Source organism: Leptonychotes weddellii, chromosome 9, assembly GCF_054177405.1.
Source record: "Leptonychotes weddellii isolate Sample4059 chromosome 9, ASM5417740v2, whole genome shotgun sequence".
Taxonomy (NCBI): Eukaryota; Metazoa; Chordata; class Mammalia; order Carnivora; family Phocidae; genus Leptonychotes; species Leptonychotes weddellii.
Genome location: NC_138377.1, coordinates 105,324,603 through 105,345,960, shown reverse-complemented (window position 1 = coordinate 105,345,960; position 21,358 = coordinate 105,324,603). Strand labels below are relative to the sequence as shown.

Genomic DNA, 21,358 nt, shown 5'->3' with positions numbered 1-21,358 from the left:
TCATTTTTTTCATCAGTAGTTAAATAAGTTCAAGTTAATGTGATATTCAGATATAATGACAATGGTGTGCAGAACAGGCAGCACAAAAGCAATTTTTGGTGAAAGAAAATATGTGACCCTCTAAATCCTTCTTCGCTAAATTATCTCATATTCAACAGCCAACCAACTGCAGTTAAGTCATTTATTGCATTCAAAGATAAAATACACATCTGATAGGATCTCATCACTTCTACAGTCAGTCACACCAAATGAGATCAATTAGCATGTGTCTATGTATATGTGCATGTATATACATATATTTTGAACTCAGTAGAGAGCCCAAAACCAATATAAACACTTCTTGAACTCAGTAGAGATTTTGAACTCTCATGCTAAATTTCTTATTTTTATCTGCCTGATATTTTGAAGATTGGTTTTAGATGTTGATTGTTTCTTTATATCTGCTGTTAATATCATTACTAAAATATACAAAGCAATTGGAAGGATTTTTTTTTTAAAGATTTTATTTATTTGAGAGAGAGAGATAGAGAGAGCATGAGGTGGGGGTGGGGAGAAGGAGAAACAGGCTCCTCACCCAGGAGGGAACACGATGCGGGGCTTGATCCCAGGACCCCGGGACCATGACCTGAGCCAAAGGCAGACGCTTAACCCACTGAGCCACCCAGTCGCCCTGGAAGGATTTTAATACATCATGTTTATATGCAGTTGTCCAAGGGCTAGAAAACTGCAGAAACTTCACCTTTCCTCAGCATATGTGGTTTCAGCACCAGGCTTAATAATTTTAAGAGAAGAAATGTTATTTAATTAAGTGTTTTTCTTACTTGTCTTTCATTTTTTTGATTTACTAAAAATAGCTGCTTGGCCAAGTAGTTCACTTACACCATGGGCATCTAAGCATGGTGCAGAGGCTAAATGTGATAGTATAATGAGTTTCAAATTACCCAATCCAACAGTTCTCTGCTATTACGAGACAAAGGAATGCAAATAGGTGTCATTATTCTAATGAGCCACATGCTCTGGCTTCTCTAAAGCAGAACTGAATTAACAGACATTTCTGTTATTGCTATCTCCACTCTGAAGAATTCAAACAAATGTTGAAATTAGCCCTACTTTACAGAGGGATGTTTCCTAGTCCATGAGGAAATTCCGAGAAGATAATGGCATTTGGAAGCAAATGCTTACATCAAGACTTTTATAAAAGAAAAAAAAAAAACTTAATTTTTTTTGTTCATTTTATTTGTGGAATGATGCATTAAATAGTAGATTAAGTCGTGAGACAACATCTGGATTCATGAAAATATATGCTAAATTAGATACAGATGCCTCTTTGGTAAACATCCAGCAGAGACAATTTCACAAAATCAGGGTAAATCTCACTGTAGTGAGCTATTAGTTCATTCAAACACGTGGAATTATGACACTATTAACTGCATTCATCATGCCCAGCATGTAGCAACTTAGCATGAGTGTGGGTGATGTAGAACACAGATTTCAGAGTATCTAATGTGGGTATGCTAGTCTGTGAGGTCTTAAAAACACATTGAAGTTGTGTCTAAGTTTGGATGCGCTAGTTAACCTTGGTTACTATTTAACAGATACACTGGGTGTGTTCTCCTTTCTGCTAGGTGCAGTGAGAATCACAGAAGCATGAGTGATGCTCTGCTCCCAACGAATTGATGGACACATTACATAGTAAGATTAAATACTGTTGTGCAGCTGAAAGCCAGTTGGAATTCAGGCAGGGAAACTCATCAGGGGGATGATATTTTAAACTGAACCTGGAAGGATTTGGGTAGAAAGCATAACTGACATAAGGGCAAAGCACAAGGGACTGGGGGTTGGTTAGTGGAGGGGATGAACATGTCCTTTGGGGAAATGACAGGATGACCTTATGAGTCAAATGTGAAAGTATAAAAGTAGTAGGCAGACTGGGAGTTGTTTGAGGAGCAAGGGGAGAATGTGCTGGACTCACTATTAGAGAGGTGACACCAAGAGCTAGAAATTACCCTGAAGCAGTAGAAATGCTGAGAGTTGAGAGCAGGGTGGTGACCAGATGTGACAAGTGGATATACAGGATCAAAGGGGGTCATGAGTCAAAGATGGCATTACGATTTTAGGACCATGTACAACTTAGGAAATCTATGTTCCGTGAGGAAATTGAACGTAATTAGAAGGAACTACTGGTTTCAAGGTTTAAAAAAGCTGATTGGTTTATGAGATAGTGGGAAATTACATGAAGGGATTTCCTGCTGTTACCTCTAGCCTTTTGCTCTGCTTCTCACTCCTTTCCACAACGGGACAGTCTTTTCTGCTGGGTGGGTGATAGTCCTTAGTCCTTCTTTCCTGATTTGTTCCCATTTAAATCCATGGACATGGAGGGTGCAGTCTTTTTGACTCTCTCTCTGTCAGACCAGTCAGGGCAGTGACTCTGTAATTTTACAGACTGGACTGTGGAGTGGTTATGGGACATTGGACTAGCAAATCTCAACCTTCCCCTATAATTCCTTTGGTAACAGGGCAGAAGTGTCATCTGTTTTTCTCCATCTGTAGATAGCTGCAGATGGAGCTATGTCTCAATTGATTCTAGGCAAGGAAAAAAGCATGGCAAAGCCCCTCTGATCTAACTTTTACCTGATGGATTGAAAGCAGGGATATTGGGTATCTAGTAGGCTGTTAGAGAAAATGTATCTACATACATTTATATTTTAGGAAGTTTGTAATCTAGATTATGCAATTGATAGGTCAAGTGTTGACTTGGATTTCGGCTCAGAATACTGAGGTTTAGGGAAGTTGAGGATCCTGCAGAAGGTCACACAGGTGGTGGGTAGTGAGGTTTTCTGAATCAGTTACTCTGCGCATTCCCACCTTCCATTTCAGAGGAGAAAGGAAAGCTGAGGACATGGCTGTCAGACAGCTTAAATTCTGTATGTTTTCAGATTACCCAAATTCTGCTTTTTGGGTACATCCTAATCTACATTTCTTCTAACATCATAGGCAATGAATGCACAGAGTAAAACAGATTTCCTACCTGGTTATTGGCAGTTCCTGGTTTCCCAGGTGCCCGTGTAGCCTGGCAGATAAGGCTAACCAGTGGTCTTCACACATCCGTTTTGCTTTTGACTGACAGAAAGTGAATTCAGGTAGAAATATCTTTTCATAGGATTGGATCTGACACATACCCAGAATCCTTCCCACTGTATGAGTACATTCCTAATATTTATTAAGCACCTACTATGTGTCAGGCATATGCTAAATACTTGATATTGATGAATGTACTTTGTCCTCACAGTACCCCTAGGAGATAGGAGTTATTTCCCCCCAATCTACAGATGGGGAAATAGAGGCTTAAAGCGTATATTGCTTGTTGAAGTTCAGAGTTGTGTCACCGTATTTCTCTCATAGTTTGGCAAACACGCATTGCTTTTGAAAGGCCTTGTAAATAAGGATTAATAGTGACATCGCCACCTCCTCATCAGGATTTGCAAAGCTAGACCTAGAAAAACAGAAAGTGTCAGCCCAGGAGAAGGAGCCACTCGGAAAACTCTGATGAATTCCCAAGTCAGTTAAGAGTGAAAACATTTCAAACCTTCCTGCCTTGCTCTGCTGATATATGGTCAATGGGGGGCGAGCATTATGTTTCTGGAGCTCTGACTCATGACATCTGATAGCAGAACAAACCTGATTGCCTCATTTACCGTTGGGCCTGGCTAAGAGATTGAATGCCACGCAGCTGACACAAAGAGAAGAATTTAGTGCTGCTAAATACCCAAGATGAAATGCACATGAGTGATCATTTGTTCCACCCTTAATTTGAGGAAGAGAGCAGAACCCACCAGTGCTGCACTGATGTGCCAGAGGCCACACTGGTGTTGTTATTATTAATGCAATTAACATTATCAATAAACATTTAATACTTCCTAACAGTTTGAAAAGTAAGATGATATGAATTATTAGTATGCATTGTGATGCTCATCTGTCAATTTGTGATTTTAAGTAGCTTTTATCTGGTTACAATTATTATTGGGTCTTTATTATAAGATAATTATTATTACACACACACACACACACACACACAATGGAGAAAGAGGCTTGTGTGCCCAGCAAGTCTGCAGGTATCAGAGCCAGCCTCGTCCCCAGCCAGTGATCCCTGCAGCACAGACATGCCTCCCTGGTCACCATACCGCTTAGCCTCAGGGCCCAAGGAGAGCCATCTGTAACTGTGTGCCATCTCCAATCTCCCCATAGGAAGTGATGTCCAGCATTGCAGACAGGAGAGCAGATGGGGTGGGGTCTGTGCCTTCCATAGGCTTGTCTCAGTCTCCACACCTACCTCGGTGCCTCCATCACTCCAGGACTCCCATCTGTATCCTCACTTCCTCACTCGGCCTCCCTGCAGGCCACCAGAGGGAACACTTGCCCCCTAGACTTCTACCACATCCCAGAACACTCCATGTGTCCTGATGTCCTTTCTCTCCTGACTCTCATAGGCTCTTTGCTTCCTTTCCCTTCTTTCCTGAGCAAATTAGGCACCAAGTAGACAGCTCCACCATGGAAGCATTGTTTCCTGTGTTCTGTACTCTTTGTAGACACATCTGTTTCCTAGATGTTCTTGACTCTCAGAACTGACCCTGGTCACTCTGACCTGTTGCCTTGAAATTTGAATTCCCTTGTGAGCTTCAGGATTCACATTTTCCAACCTACTCGTATTTCCCAAAGGTTAGGGGGGAGGCCCTTCTCTTGACCAGAGTTCAGACTCACAACTCCCCTGGGGACTGGGAAATGGAATGAGGAGGTATTAATGGGACATGTGCAGCCCTCCTCACTGGAAATGTAGCCACGGGGAGGGTGGGGGGACAGCTTCACAGGGCAGCAATTCTCCCCAGTATGAGGCAGATGAGCTGGGAATAAGATACAGGGCAGTGCACAGGACAATAGAAACGGAAGCTGCCTGAGTCAGTCTGGGGACAGTAAGAAGCCAGGGGATCCTATCTTATCACCATCTACTGTCTGCTCCACACTCACAGCCTTGGCCAGAATCCAGCAGGGTGCTCTGCTCACGTCCATGTCTGAGTGCCACAGCTCTTTAATGTTCAGGGTCCTATAGCATTTACACAGCAGGAAGGAGATAGAAATCTCGCTGTTATTTATGTGGAACTCAGGGCACCTTCACAGTCTTAGCATATGCCCAGTGGTGCCTATGACCAGACATTTGGAAAGCAGCTTGCCAAGGCGCAGGGCATCACCAGCCCCCATGAACATCCTCAGCACCCAGAGCCACCCATCTCCTCAGTAGAGAAGGGAAATTACAACTGAAAGCACTTGTGTGAGGGGGGCTCCAGTGCTGCCCATGTGAAAAATACACTTCTGTATCACCTAAAACTTGAAAATAGAAGGTCATGTTAATTAAAAAAAAAATACCACTCAGCATTTACCTGCAATGTGTGTTAAGTCTAGCATCCATGATATTTCATCAATTGCTATAATAATCTATTCACTTCCATTTCATATCAGTAATATGCAGATAAATCTCATAATTATATCAGTAATTCTCATGGTTCTGACCCCACCCCACCCTTGCTTAGCAACTTTCTGATAAGTTAGCCTACCATTTGGCCTTTGCTCAGGGACAGGGCACACTGGTTATTGGAAAAGTCTATTATTAAGTATCACACATCTAGGGGGAGAACATCGAGCAAAAGATAGAGAATGATACAACCTTATTGAAAAATATTTCAATATGGAAGACTCTTTTGGGTACTTCTCAGCCTATCAATAGCGATGCTGTCAGCTAGGAATGTCTGGGCGCTTGCCTGGCCATATTACTCCTAGTGACATTTCTCTGAGTGGAGCCAGTGCTGTGCTGGGATTAGCCCTGTGGTTCTCATAATGATTGCAAGACGCACCTCAGCAACAACCATTGGGGAACTTTGAAAAAACATATATTATTCACAAGTCCTGGAAGGTACACTGCATGCCTAGGGCCACACAGCGAGGTCATAGGTAGAGAGAGGGAAAGGGAGAATGCAGACCTAGGGTTCTTCCTTTACATAGGGATCTAGGTTGGGGTGACAGGGGTTTGGCAGTTTCACTCTTTATCATTGTCAAATTTAAAACATAAGAGCAAGAATTAGGGCACAAGAAGGGAAAAGTGGGTGACTCCAGTGGCCAGCTATCTAGGTCACCCCAAGCTTTCTAAAAGGGGAACCTCATGGGTGGGGCAGCCTGGCTCTTTATTTAGTTGTGTAGCTGGCAGTGTGATCAAGAGGGATGTCTTTGAAGGGAGTGCCTCCGAAATCAAAAGCTTAACATCAGGTGCTTACATTACAATAAAAAAAGCTTATTGTCAGGCACTTTCACTATGAAGACCTAAATACGTGGAGAGATACATCATGTCCATGATGAAAAAGATGCAATACCAAAAGATGTCATGTCTTCCCATATATAATCTATAATATATAGACCCAGTTCAGTTCCAATATAAATCTCATCAGAGTATTTTTAAGGAAGCCGATTCCGACATGTATCTGGGTGAGCAGAGGACCAAGAATAGCTAGGGCCCCCTGAAGAAGAAAAGAGGGGGACCTGACCATTCTAGCTATTGGCATCTTCCGAACAGAACAGAAAAAGGGAGCAGAGCAAAAGATCCAGCAAAGAGAAGACCTGTGCATGATGGAAACCCTACTTGGCAGAGCAAAGTCTGCAAGTGAGTGGGTGGGAGAGATGGCTTGATGAGATCAGTGGCAACACAGAAAACCACACGGAGAAAATGCCATTGGATGCCTTTTGTTTGGAAGATATATATAAATACAATCACCTCCTGGTGATTAAGGCCCTAAGGGTGAAGGATGACGCATTAAAACTTCGATAATGCACGTGTAATATAGTGTGACCTCACACTTAAATAAGATGCAGAGTGATGAAAAGATGGATAAATTTGACTAAAACTAATGTTTATCAAAAAAGAAAAAAAAGCCGTCAACACAGTGAAATAGCCACAAATTTGAAGATATGTGTAACACATAGAACAAAATGTATCAGAATATATAAAGGAAACATGAATCAAATGGGTAAAAACATGAACAGATTTCACAAAGAAAACATAGGCAAATCCAAAAAGAAAAAAGCTTCGTTCAGTGACTTCTGCCCAGAAAGTAAAACCACAAAGCAAACAATGCAGTGGTTATCATAAAATTCAGAATACCACCTTGTAGAGAGGAGGTGAGCTTTCAGTGAGTCATGCACAGAGGGTTTTGAAGCTTCTGCTGTTTTCCTCTGTATTAAGCTCAGTGTTTCAACATACATGCTGATTTTATTATTTTTCAACTGTTACAGGTACTCTTTTGCACATAAATGAAGAATAAAGGTAGTGATGTACATTAGCAAAGAAACATCCACACTTTTTAGTAGGACTCTTGGTCATTCCTGAGACCATTCTCCTGGCTTCTATCTGTTAAGATCTCTGATCTAAGTTTTGCTGGTTCAGCCTAACTGCTCTAGGGGTCCTTCACGGTGCAGTGAGCTAGCCCCTCCTGGTGGAGAGTTGCAGGGCATGTTGTCCTACTTAGGGAGGCCTCCCCTGCCGCAGGGGCAGCAGACCTCTGCAGCTGATCCCTCATCTCCTGAGACATCTACAGATTCCTCACCTGGGAGGGTGCATGGTTCCTTTCAACCTGGAGTGAGGGTCGTGCTCTGTTTAAGTAGCTAGGAGCAAGCATACAGCTTTGTTCGAAAGGTGTCAGAGTGGTTGGATGTGGCATCTGTTCAGACTCGTGGACTTGATTACGGGGCAGGTGTGCTGGTTTACCTCCAGGGTCCTCAAGAGACATCTGGAACAAATAAGCCTGTCAGTTCTTCAAAGCCAACTGCTCTTGCCGAGGTGGCCAGATCCTGCTAGGTCCTGGGGCCACTCCTGAGCCATCATCTGAAGCCTGTAACACAGGCCTCCCGGACAGCACATTCCCTGTGCCCTCCCACGCAGTGCCTGCTGGTCCAGTGGCTTTGCTGTTCTCCCCTCAGCGTCTCAAACTCTAGACCCTGCAGCACCCTAGAAGGCATGCTCCGCCCTCTCCTTTTCTCCACCAGCACTCCTCAGGTGATCTCACCAGCCTCTGCTTCAGTTGACATCCATATGCTGGTGACGGGAGAAGTCACATCTTTACCCAGGACCATTCCCATGAACTAACTTGTATAACTGTCCACTCAGCGTCCCTAAGTAAAGCCCTTGAAGGTCTCAACTCTGACACATTGGCAATGGCGCTGTTGCCTTTTCACCAAAGCCAGGTCCTTCCAGAATCTTTGCCATCCTCCTGCGTGCAAATGACCTGTCCAGATGCCCAGCCCGGCCACCTTCTCCCTCTCACACCTCACGTGATTCGTTAGCGACTGGATGACCCTTTCCTTTAACATGTATCCCTAATTTCTCCTCTTTTTGCCCCTGCCCACCACTATCATCTTCCACCTGGATTATTTTAATACCGCCCTCAGCAGTCTCCCATTTCTGTCTGGTTCCCACCTCCATTCTATTCCCCCATCTCAGCCAGACGGATCCTTTTAAAGCATAAGTTAGCATATGTCACTTATTTGCTTAACCCCTCACCCCCACCTCTGTGTTTTCTGACTAGCTCAGAGCAAAAATCAGAGGCCTTAAAATGGCCTGGAGGCACCGTTTTATCTGGTCTTTTCCTCTGCCCTCTCCCCTCTGCCCTGTCCAGCCACAGTGCCTGCCTGGCTTCTCAGGCATTGCAGGCACACTCCCGCCTCAGGATCTTTGTAGCACCCATTCCTCGGATGCTCGTCCTCCTGACAGCCACGTGGCCAGCTCCTGAACATTTCTTGGGTCTCCTAAGTTAGGCCTTCCCAGGCATCGCCATTTAAAATTGTGTGTAGTTCTCTATAGCATTAACACACCTGTTACATGTTTTATGTCTTTGTTTGTTCTCCATCTACCTGTTCTAGTTTTCTATTGTTCCATGACAAGTTATCACAAATTTAGCAGTTTAAAGCAATACATGTGTAACTAACCTTATTGTGGTAATCATTTCACAATTGTACACGTTGTACAACTTAAGCTTACACAATGTTACATGTCAATTATATCTCAATAAAGCTGGAAAAAAGAAAAAAGAAAACAATACCCTTATTGTCTTAGAGTTCTGTAGGTCAGAATACACTGATGTCTCTGTGCTGGGTCCCTTTGGCCAGAGTTATAGTGTTGGCAGGGCTGCATTTCTTTCTGGCGGTGAAATCTACTTCTAGCTTCATTCAGGTTGTTGGCAGGATTCAGTTCTGTGGGGCTGTAGGTTTGAAGTCCCTGTTTCCTGCTAGCTGTCACTTGGGGGGATCATTCTCACCCTCTAGAAGCTGCTCACACTCCGTGGCCCCTTCCTCCATCTTCCTGATGGTCAACGACTTCAAGCCTCAGATCTCTCTGAGCTGGGTCTCTGACTGGCTCCAGCTGGAGAAAGTTCTCTGTTTTGAAGGGCTCAAGTGATTATATTGGGTGTACCGGGATAATCCAGGATAATCTTCTGATTTAAAGGCCCATAGCCTTAACTCCATCTGTACAGTGCTATTTGCCATATAAGGTAACAGTCACAGGCATGATACCAGGGGGAGGAAGTCTTACCTACCATGCCACCCTCCCACAAGGACAGCATTGGACAACAGGACAAGCAGTACCAGTTGCAAAAGTGGAACGTTTATCATAGCTCACGCACTCAGGCGCTGCTCATACGCTCTGTGCATGAGGTCATTAAAGAGCTTGTATCATGATAGCAGGAGCCTGAAGAAGTAGCTGCTACTACCGCCCCATTTTACAGATGGAAGAACTGAGGCACAGAGCATAAGTGACTTGCCCAAGACCACAGAGCTGGGAGAGCCCCCAGCACTGTCGTCTCAGTCCATGCAATAGTGTACCCTACAGACAAAATACATACTAGGAAGCACCAGGCACTGACTGCTGACCACTCAGATATTTAGAAATGAGAAGGACCTGAACAGTGGTGACGTCTGCCCTGGTCTGACCACCCTGTGCATTCTTCAGGTCCTTTAACTTTGACCTTCCAATCATCTCTCTTGCTACTTTTACAAACATCTTTGGTTGTGCCAGGCTGAAAATAATTCCACGTTTATACCACCTTCTGCCCCTCCCAATACAGATGCATATCCTAATTCCGAAGTTGTCTATGTCTGGACCAATGGCACCACTAAGTCAGTGGTGGTGGCAGAAGATGGCTCCAGGCTGAACCAGTACCACTTGATGGGGCAGACGGTGGGCACCGAGAACATCAGCACCAGCACAGGTGAGACCCAAGTGAATGCAGAAGGCTGCACCCTGGGAGAGCTCAGGGCTCCTGTGGCATGTTTGTGGGGAGGATGCCCCCCGGCTCACCTCAGTTCTGCTTAGCAGTCTGGGGCATGGCTGTCATTGTGCAGTACTGGCCACAAGGAGCCCTCCAGTTCGGGTCGCAGTCCCTGCAGTGGCACAGGGAGGCACCAGCTGCAGTGGCTGGTAGTATTAAGGGCGGTGGGAGGTATGATCTCAGGTGTGTCTGCCTTCGAGTGAGCACACGCCTATGATTGCATGCTCTGCCTGGAAGCCACATGAACCTGCTTGTATACAGAGGCGGCAGTCTCTGCAGGAAAGGAAGACAGCTTCCTGCAGGTGCTCCTGTTTACCTGCTCCCCTAACTTCTGTTTTGAACATTTCTAAGAAGATTTCCCAGGGGTTGAATTTTGGAAAGCACAACCAAGCAGCATAGAAACAGCTGAGGCCTCACCAAGAAGGAAGGGGCTCTCGCTGTCACATGCATACGCCTGGGCTGAGTACCACAGGCCCAGCACAACCTGGCTTCACCTAATGTAAAATGGGTGAGATGTCCAAAAGAACAGAGCGTGTTCTGCTTGCTGCACCTGCAAGGTGTGTCCTCGGTTGACTCCTGGCCACAGGAGGCCCAGCCTTAGCAGTCAGGAGGCTTGGCTGTTAGCAGAAGAGGAGACTGCAGGGCCACAGAGAATCTCCACAGCAGAGAAGAAAAGTGTAGCAGGGATGGTGTGGGCCCTTGTCGCGGGGATGAGTTGTAAGCCCCAAAACGTACCCTGGTCAGCACCACTCTTTGTCCGCACTGCCAAACCTCACAGCCGGCAGGAAGTTCACGGACGTTGAGTGCATGCCTCCTCTACATACAGGCTCCCAGAGCCTGCCCACTGGCCTTGTGCTGGGCATCCTGGGGAGAGGGGAGAGAGCCTGGCAGGACTGGGAGGGTGGTAGCCTGACCTTATGGGAACAGTGAAAAGGCGGCATGGCAGATGTGTGGGGTAAAGAATCGCCATGCTAATGGAGGAATTGTTTCATATGGTTCTTTAAAAATGTGTAAATGGGGTTTCTGCCTCTTCGCATTCTAAAAAGATGGTCTTTTTAAAAAAACATTATCTGATATTGTTACCTTCAACTCAAAAATAAAACAAATAAGATAGGGGATGAAGGGATGGGCAAAATGGGTGAAGGAGAGTGGAAGGTAGGGGTTTCCTATGAAGGCATGAGTAAGTCATGGGAATCAAAGGCACAGCATGAAGAGTATAGTCAGTGATACTGTAATAGGGGTGTATTGGGACAGATGTAGCTACACTTGTGGCAAATACAGCATAACGCATAAACTTGTTGAATCACTATGTTGTACACCCAAAACTAGTGTCACATTGTGTGTCAACTATAATCAAATTAAAAAACAAAACAAAAAACCAGAATGAAAAGAACAACAGTAAAAGCATTTTAAGTAAGAGAGTAATATCAAACCCTACTGCAGAGAAATAGAGTGGCATTTCCCCTCTTCTCAGATGTTAAGGAGATGCAAAATTGGATCGCGATAAAGGTCTGGTCCATGCCATCAGAAATACCTCGTCCTCCTTCTCTTTGTCCCTGTGACAGAGCCAGCTCAGCCGCTCTCTGCTGCGACCCACCTCGGAACTATGGGGAAAGCGTGGTCTGCCGCCGCTGGTGTGCGGCAGTCACTGCTGAGAACTTTGCTCTCTTTTTCTGTAAGGGGGCATATTTTGCTGCATGAGGTTCCCTCTGCCTCTGACATCTGGCCAGCTGTGAGAAAAGGCAGGGACACATCCACAGCTGGCCGTGCTGAGCTCTGGGCTCTGATTCCAAAAGCAAGCGTGGAGCTGTGTTATCTGGCTCAGACGTCCCAGTGCTCCACACTGGTCTCCAGCAGACCGCCCCCTGAATAGACGGCTCCCACTGGGTCTGCTTCGGGGGGCCTCACGCCCTTGCTCCCCACTTCGCGGTTCCACCCGGCCACACTGTCTACTCGTTGCAATTCAGTGAAAGAACTCTTGTCCTCAGATCAGCTTAACTCTGCCTCGGCTTCTCAAAGCAGCCTTCCCATCTCCCCAGAGCGCAGTCACAGAGATGAACAGTACAGCACAGGGAACAGTCAATCATATTGTAATAATGTTATATGGTGATCGAAGGTGGCTACACTTATCACGGTGAGCACCGGGTAATGTACAGAATTGCCGAATCAATATGTTGTATACCTGAAACTTACATAACATTGTATGTTAACTGTACTTGAATTAAAAAAAAAAAAATTTCTAGCCCTGGAGACTCTCCAGCTGACAGCCATTCACACACCCTCCCACTGCAGCCCATCTCAGCTCCTTACCAGTTCACCATCAAGGTAGCATCATTCTCAGCGATGAACGGAAGGTCCCCGCAGGCCTCCCACACTGCCAGGCAGATCCAGAGAAGGCACTGGGGCATCGCCAAGGAAATGCCCCAATCTCCCTGGTAGGCGGCGGGAGGGAAGGGCTGCCAGGGCCCGTGGCCTCCTCCAGCTGCTGGTGCTCACCCTCCACCTCGGTCTGGCAGGGAGCACGGAGCAGGGGCTGGTCACCCCTAGCTTCTTCCAGCCTTCCCTGGCTGGGAAATAGGGAGAAAAATTCTCCACCTGCAACAGAGCTCTGTGATGTCCTGAGTTCTATCTGGAGAGGCTAAATCCTAAAATCCTGATGGCAGTAGCAGCGAGGGGGTGGGCAGAGAGTGACACAGATTGTGACCAGGGATTAAGAAAACACACAAATCTGATTTTCCCCAGGAAAAACATCCACCAGCAAAGGCTCTTCAGAGGCTGTGGCTCAGAAGACTTACTTATAAAATGACAGTGAAGAAATCCCTGCATCCTCCATTCTCTCCTTTACTCCAACAATACAAACTAATAGTTTTCCAAGGGGAAGGTGTAGAGAAGGACTAGCTCTGGTCCAGGAGCAGGAGTGACAGGCAGGATTCCAGGACAGGTGGTTATCCTGCATTAATTTGCTTATTTGTAGGCGAATACACAATCATGACGGCTCATTTCCATCTGAAGAGGAAGATCGGGTACTTTGTCATCCAGACCTACCTTCCCTGCATAATGACCGTGATCTTGTCACAGGTGTCCTTTTGGCTGAACAGAGAATCGGTCCCTGCCAGGACAGTGTTTGGTGAGTGTCCCCAGGCCAGACCTGCACAGGTGTTTTGGGACTGCTTCTAACTACCTCCAAACAACAGCCTCTAAACTCCTAGTGCCTACTGTCTGTTCTGTGACCTGGAAAACAAACAGACCAATTCGTTAAGAAGTCAACGTTAAGGATTAGGATTCAGGATGGCCCTCTAACAAGGGTTTAGAAAATGATGCATGGTCTATTTGATCGTTGTTTCCATTTTGAAAAGCCTTTGCTGGTAGCCTTTTTTTAAGATTTGAAACTGCCGGCAATCTGTCTTATGTGAGATTTTGCTACAGTGTTTTCACACTTCTCCCAAAGTACTACTTTGTATGGTTATCAGGCAGTTTTCTTTGAAATGTGAGTGCCACTTTAAAATGAACTCCCAAGGGGCATTCAATCCATCACATGTTATATGGTAATAATAAATTACATATCTATATATCATATATACCATCATATTTATGGGGTATATGATATGAATATGTGGATATCTGTATATATATATACATAATGCATATATATTATACATAGATATGCACATATACATATACACATATATATGATAAGAATCTGGAACAACATCATTTGGCATCCCTAAGATATACGTTAGGTTTAGCAAGATCTAGTTCGGGAGGTGCCTCGGCAGAGCAGACATAGTTGAGCATTTAACTCTTACCTTGAAGCTCTGCTTCCTCACATTTGAGTAGCAATACTAAAGGTAGTTTTGCAGGTCAGTTGTGGTAATGGATGCTGACATATTTCTAAACTGTAAGGTACACTTCATGCCTCAGCTCTTACTATTGCGAAGAAGGAAACCATGACCTGCATTTTATGTTGTAGGGAGCTGAGAGCCCAGGGAGTTTCTAAGTGATGGCCCAGGAGTACTCCTGTCAGAGCATCTTTCTACCTACATGGCCAGCTTCACTTGCCTTGCTTCATCTAGCTTCAGGAATGTTTCAGAGGGGTGTGGAGGTTGGTTCATGGCCAGGCAGTGCTCCCCAGCTCTTCAGGGGAATATTAGCAGGTGGGCAGGGGAAAAAAAATTAGTTTGAAGAATGCTGCATATTAGTTTCTGTTTCTTCTGGGAGCTTCCCAGTGCACGTTGGGATGTTAAAGGACCCAAGAAGTTGCGAGAAGCCTGTTCAAGCTCATGCACAGAACACTTTCCCCCAGCACAATGATTAAGTGGATTTCTAAGAAAAATCAAAGATGCCTACTGATTTCTCACTAAGCATTAATTCCACGCATGGTACCATGCTCAATGGGTACATATAAATACCTTTGAAGGGTGACGTTGGATGAAAACTCAGCTGCTGTGACCACCAGCGACATGACGTACTGGGTACTCTACTGATTTCCTAGGGCTCCATAACAAAGTACCACGCCCTGAGTGGCTTAAACAATGGAAATTAATTGTCTCAGTTCTGGAGGCTACAGGCCCCAAATCAAGAGGTCAGCAAAGCTGGTTCCTTCTGAGGACTGTGAGGGAAGGTTCTGTTTCAGGCCTCTCTCCTAGCTGGTAGCTCCTTGGCTTGTGGCAGATAATTCCAGTCTTCGCACGCTGTGTGCATGTCTGTGGCACTAGTCATATTGGATCAGGGCCTGCCCTAACAATCTCATTTTAACTTGATTACTTCCGTAAAGGCTGTATTTGCAAGTAAGGTTACATTCTGAAATTATGGGGCTTAGCACTTCAACATGTGGATTCGGGGGAACACAATTCAACCCGTAACAAGTGTATTTCACCCACACCCCATGCACATAGGTGCACCCTCGTGCAGACAAAACTGCGGTAAGGAGGAGGGCACAGAGCATGTGGAAGCTGCATGGGCTGTGAAGGGTCCTGCAGACCTGGGTCCGAATATGGGTTCTCATTTGCCAGCTAGTGAAATGGAGTACATTGCTAAATATTTTTAAATCTTTAAGCTTGTTGTCTGTGAATTGGGGTAATGACACCCATCCAGAATGTGGCTTAGATCAGTCTGGCACTTAGTGGATACTAAGAGAGATGGCTCATAATCTGCCAGTCCTGGATGTCCCCCTCCAACAGTCTGGCCTTGTTGCATGGTCATTGCAGAGTTTCCACAGAAGCCAAGGCAGACAGCCACAGATGCCTCGCACAAGGGCTCTGAGGGGACACTGATCCCTCTTGGATAGAGTGAAGTGCTGAGATCCAGATTCAGACAGAGTATTTCTATTGCAATTGGCTGCTCGGTTCCTGGAAGTCTGCAAGTTGGGTGAATCATGTAAAAGCAAGTCTGACTCTTCAGTTTGCCTTGAGCCCCGTACTCACAGGGTGCATAAGCAAATTTTATTGAAACACTTCACTAGATGGCGCATGAATGTCATTACCTGTTCTCAATTGGGTATTGCCCCATTGCCACAGAGGAATACCACCTATTCAACACACCATTCCTGGACACGAGCTGTCATCTGGGCTTGGTTCGGGACAATGGGGACACAAAGTATGTGTATATATCAGACCCAGTTCCTACCCTCCTCAGTTTATATTCTAGAGGAAGGAGCCAATTAATAAGATAAATCAAGTAAGCAATATAAATGCTATGAATGTGTTAAATGTTAGGAAAACAGGAGAGAGGGAAGTTCTGTCTGGGGATAAAAGTAACCAGTTCCTTTCCTGTCTTCATCTGTCAGGGTCAAGGATATTATACTAGGGTCTGGGTGCCAATACTGATTCCTGTTTCCATTCTCCCTGCCTGACCCTCCTTGCCCCTGCCCCATTGCTAACAACCACAGGGGTGACCACGGTGCTGACCATGACGACTCTCAGCATCAGTGCTCGGAACTCTCTGCCCAAAGTGGCTTATGCAACAGCCATGGACTGGTTCATAGCTGTGTGCTACGCTTTTGTGTTCTCCGCGCTGATCGAGTTTGCTACCGTCAACTATTTCACAAAGAGAGGCTGGGCCTGGGATGGCAAAAAAGCCTCAGAAGCAGCCAAGGTCAAGGTAAATTTTCCCCCTTCATTTTCCCCCTTCCTCCAGAGAAAATGTACCTGATATAAAATATCAAATACAAGACAGGTGTTTCTCCTCCCTATCTCCCCCCACCCCACCAGTGAAAAAATAACCCCTTCCCTTATGTTCAAGGACCCTATCAAGTCTTTTTTTTTTTAAGATTTTATTTATTTGAGAGAGAATGAGAGAGAGAGAGCATGAGAGGGGGAGGGTCAGAGGGAGAAGCAGACTCCCTGCTGGGCAGGGAGCCCGATGCGGGACTCGATCCCGGGATTCCAGGATCATGAGCTGAGCCAAAGGCAGTCCCTTAACCAGCTGAGCCACCCAGGCACCCGACCCTATCAAGTCTTATTGCAAGAGGTCCTGTTTCCACTTTGTTTTGAATCATCCGCTTCGATCAAGCAAAAGGTCTGATGTCGTGTGAATGGCTTGGGCTTGCGAAGACTTAGGCCTATTATTTTTGCTAAAGTACCTCCTGTCTGTTCGGTGATTACTTGTCCAGTTTTGAATTATACATCTTCTGTTCACTCTTTTGTCACTTCAAAGCAGTAGATTTTCTGCAGGGTGGCTCTAAAGACGTGAGGAGAGCAATGTGACCTCCTAGAAGCCTCAAAATATACCCAGTTCCACTGAGGAGATGATTTGGTTCACTTAAATGATGCACAGTAATTGTGGAAAGCATTAGTCTGTTCAAAGCAATTAAATGCCAGATATTTAGAGGATGATTGGTGCCTAAATCTAAGGAATAGTTGAAGAAAAGAGGTTACACAGAATTCCAAGCTGAACCATGTCCTTGGGGGAGATGAGAATAACATTTATGGAACAGAAAATAAAACAGCACAGCATAAACTGCTAATTATACCATGCATTAAACAAATAGGTAAAGCCTTTCCTCTGAGACAAGAGCAGGCCAAAGTTAACAGGGTAGACTTCAAGTAAAAATCTGTCCTTAAAAATAAAAAATCTGTCCGTGAGAACTCAGCATGAAGGGAGTCCTGGAAGGTATTACAGAAGACTGGAATTTTGTGGCCTGACCTCCCAGCCAGGGCCACAAATCAGGAATGGCAACCCAGGACACTCTTTTTGTTGAGAACATTCAGCTCTGTCTCACTGATGGCCTCATGCTTGCTTTTTGCATTTAACACAGCAATTTCCTTCCTCCTTCCCAGGAGTCCCCTCCCATGCCAGAGTTTCAGTCATGGAAAACCCATTTCCAAGTCCAGCTTCCCCGGTTGGAGGAAGGCCTAGTGGGATCCATGCTGGGCCCTCTCAAGGGAGAAGGGACGGGAGGGAGGGCCTTGATAAGTAGCAACCTCAGGAGTGTGTGTTTTGGGGGTTGGGGACCAAGTGGGAGAATAGGAGTGAGCTGACCACAGTGGATGATTGGTGGTGACCTGGGAAAACATTTGTAGAGGCGGACTGGGGATTCTTGACAGAGCATCTGGACTTGATGATGAAGACAAAGGAGCCGTGGAGGAGGTTTGTGGGGGGAGGAACAAGAATGGAATTGGGAGGGAAGACTTCCCAACACCCAGCACTGTGTTGCCAGAAATTAAATGATTACTAAGGGCTGGGTCTTGGTGGCCACGTGACAGTGGACTGGAGATAGCCAAGTCTGAGTAGGAAAGCAGATGGGAGCTTATTACAGGAATTGAGGCCTCAGGCTCATAGCTATGAGTCTAAGAGAAAGGGATGAATGGAGAGTCCCAAAATGTCATGTAGGCTCACCATCCTTGTCAGCCACCACTTTCACACTTGACTCCACTGTTGTTACTACTTGCCATAGATCCAAACCTGAAAGGAGAGGGACAGTTGAAGCTAACATGGATTGCCTAGTCCTAGATTAGTACTGATCTTTTAGAATAAGCAGCACACTTCAGTGTCTTGTGCAACTTCAAGACTACATGTTCTCCAGAAGGCTGTGGTGCTGGGTATCCTACCCCTTAGGCCTGAAAGGTGCTGTGCAGTTGAAGCATCAGGGCATCTAAAGGCATTCAGGTGGGCAAGTCACACTGTTAGACATGGGTAGTACACATGAATTAGTAAACATAGTATTAGCCTACTCACATAAACTGACTTTTACTTAGAAGTAGAGAGCTTGAAAAATAGACTAGGTTCACTATTGTCACATGTTGGGTCTCCAGAGGCAAATGCCAGCTAAGAGTTTGGGGTGCAGGGTATTTTTTAAGGGTGAACACCAGTGAAAGAACAGACCTTGTTTAGAGCAACATTCAGTAGAGGAAGAAGTTGAAGTCAACCCTGAAGGAGTTGGAGCTGGAGGATGTCTTCCAGCCACTCTTCCTGCAGTTGGGCAGCAAGTCATCCTGGAAAGGGGACCAGGGCACATCTCCAGGAACACTACAGCCATTGTGACTGTGCTGAATCCTGTGCTGCTGCTCATCTCCCCAAGTAAAACATGCACTACCAGGATAGATTAATAGTGTCTCCTAAAGTGTCTGTTCTTTTCTTGGCCCCACCAAGAAATGGGAGCCATTCAAGGTAGTTAAAAAAAAAAAAAGTTTCTCTGGCAGAACAGTGTGGGTGCACACATGATCATTGGTATATGGAAGAGCTGTAGTATTTCTGAAGAGTGGCCCAGAGGGTCCCTACTCTGGCGCAGGACTGTTGTGGCTTACCTCACCATGTCCCCAGGTGGTCACCATGCTCTTTGCCTCTGGTTCCATATTTACACTACCTCTCTTTTCACTTGCTTCTTCTTGCTCCTTGCTGCATGTGTTTCCTTTCTACTTCTTATCTTTTCCACAGTTTTAATGGTTGATATGTTTCTTTTAATTTACTCTCCTGTGTTTTCTCAAGTAAATTTTACTTAATGGCACTATATTAATGGAACAGAATTTTTGCAGTGTTTTATCATGTACATTTGCAAAATGGCAGCAATGTTTAAAGAATCTTACAATGAAAATCTCTCTATTATGAACATTTTATTATGCATGTGTCACTGCTGTCTGTTTGTCATCTGTCTATCCATGCATTCACTCATCTTCAATCCATCTTATATTCTTATCCATTTCAAAGTAAATTTTAAAGGACAGTACATTTCCCAGTAAATATATTTATATACATACAAATTTATGTATGTCATTAATTACAGTTCAGTATTTGTTTACCATTTGATTCTTTCAAAGAAAAATTTGCATAGTGTAAAATACAAAGATATTAAGGATACATTTGCTGCATTTTGAACATGTTCACCTGTGTAACGCAAATCCCTGTCAAGATAGAGACCATCACTAGCACTCCAGAAAGTTCACCATGCCACTTCCCAATCAACAGAGGCCTTTCCAGTCTCCACCTCAACAAAGACAACTACTGTTCTGGTTTTTTTTTTTTGCCATGAATTATTTTGCCTGTTCTAGAATTTTTTATTCAAGACTGGCCATGTGGGGTTGTAGGCTTAGAAGTCTGTGGAGAACTGCCCTCCCCAGAGCTAAGCTAATGTTTCTCTATCTGTCTTTTGAGAGATAAACCTTTCGAATCTTCAAAAATGAGTTGACAGTTGCCTGCGAATGTCATGCCCTTACAATCTTATTATATTTTGCAGAAAAAGGAGCGGGAACTCATATTAAATAAGTCAACAAATGCTTATACTACTGGGAAGATGACCCACCCCCCCAACATCCCAAAGGAACAGACCCCTGCAGGGACCTCAAATGCATCTTCAGCCTCAGTAAAGCCTTCTGAAGAGAAGACTTCTGAAAACAAAAAGACTTACAACAGCATCAGCAAGATTGACAAAATGTCCCGAATTGTATTCCCAGTCTTGTTTGGCACTTTCAACTTAGTTTACTGGGCAACATATTTGAATAGGGAACCGGTGATTAAAGGGGCTGCCTCTCCAAAATAACCCACCACACTCCCAAACTCCAAGAGAGCCATACTTCCAGCAGAATGGTACCAAGGAGAGGTTGAGCTCAGAGGGATTTTCCATATTCGGGCACTATCTTTCAGGAAATTTTTGCATGTTTAATAATATGTACAAATAATATTGCCTTGATGTTTCTATATATAACGTCAGATGTTTCAAAGATGTCACATTGATAAATAAAGCAAACTTTCTAGAAAAACAGGAGACAATGGCTCTGACACTCAGACACTCAGTATCTTACACTGATAGTTTACAAACAAGATAAGTATATTTTTAACTGTTCCAAGTGTTACCTAACAATGTTTTTTATACTTCAAATGTCATTTCATACAAATTTTCCCAGCAAATAAATATTTTAGGAAATGCTCCATGATTATTACTTGACCAACTCTCTTGCAAGAAACAAAGATCACAAAGAGCACATTTTTCATTAAAAAGGAAACTGTGGGCATTTATGTACAAACTAATTGCCTTTGATAATTCTTACTGTTCTGAAATTAGAAAGTACTGCATGATCTTACATTAAGAAATAGATTAGGCAAATATTTATGCAGATAAATTTAATAACAGAAATATATGGTATGTTAGATTAACAGATAAATTATTTCCCCAAGGAAAAAAATCAACTCCTTTAAAAATCTTTTTTTTTTTTTGAAAAGAAACATTTCTCTCCCCCCGCCCCACCTCCCCACCCAACTGAATACTGATCAGAGAAAGAAAAGGAAGTGTTAACACAACAAGCGATGTGATGACAGTCTTGGCATTTGGCCCATGCATTCACTGGCTGAAACATTGACCACCTCTTGCTGCAGCCAGCGCGTAGTGCTTCAGTGGTGAGAAATTGTAATTGAGTTATTTTTCATTTTGTTTCCTTGTACTTATTTCATGATTGACTTATTGCTCTGTTAGCTTTTGTATATGAACCTTAAATGTTCATTAAAAAATAAAAAATGAACCAATCCTGTGGATAAATGTCATTTTTTGAAAAAAAAAATTCCATATT

General features: G+C 44.4%; 1 protein-coding gene across 4 annotated transcripts in view; it reads left to right on the top strand.

The window, feature by feature from the left end:
* GABRA5 (gamma-aminobutyric acid type A receptor subunit alpha5) overlaps nt 1–21,049 on the top strand; it is an 87,944-nt gene extending 66,895 nt beyond the window's left edge. For all 4 annotated transcript variants that reach the window (XM_006728252.3, XM_031039629.2, XM_031039646.2 and 1 more), the window contains exons 8-11: nt 10,158–10,301; nt 13,336–13,488; nt 16,249–16,460; nt 20,032–21,049. In XM_006728252.3, the coding sequence (XP_006728315.2) occupies nt 10,158–10,301; nt 13,336–13,488; nt 16,249–16,460; nt 20,032–20,334 (812 nt within the window). In that variant the 3' untranslated portion in view covers nt 20,335–21,049. The remainder of the gene's footprint in view (nt 1–10,157; nt 10,302–13,335; nt 13,489–16,248; nt 16,461–20,031) is intronic.
* Nucleotides 21,050–21,358: the final 309 nt, after the last annotated feature.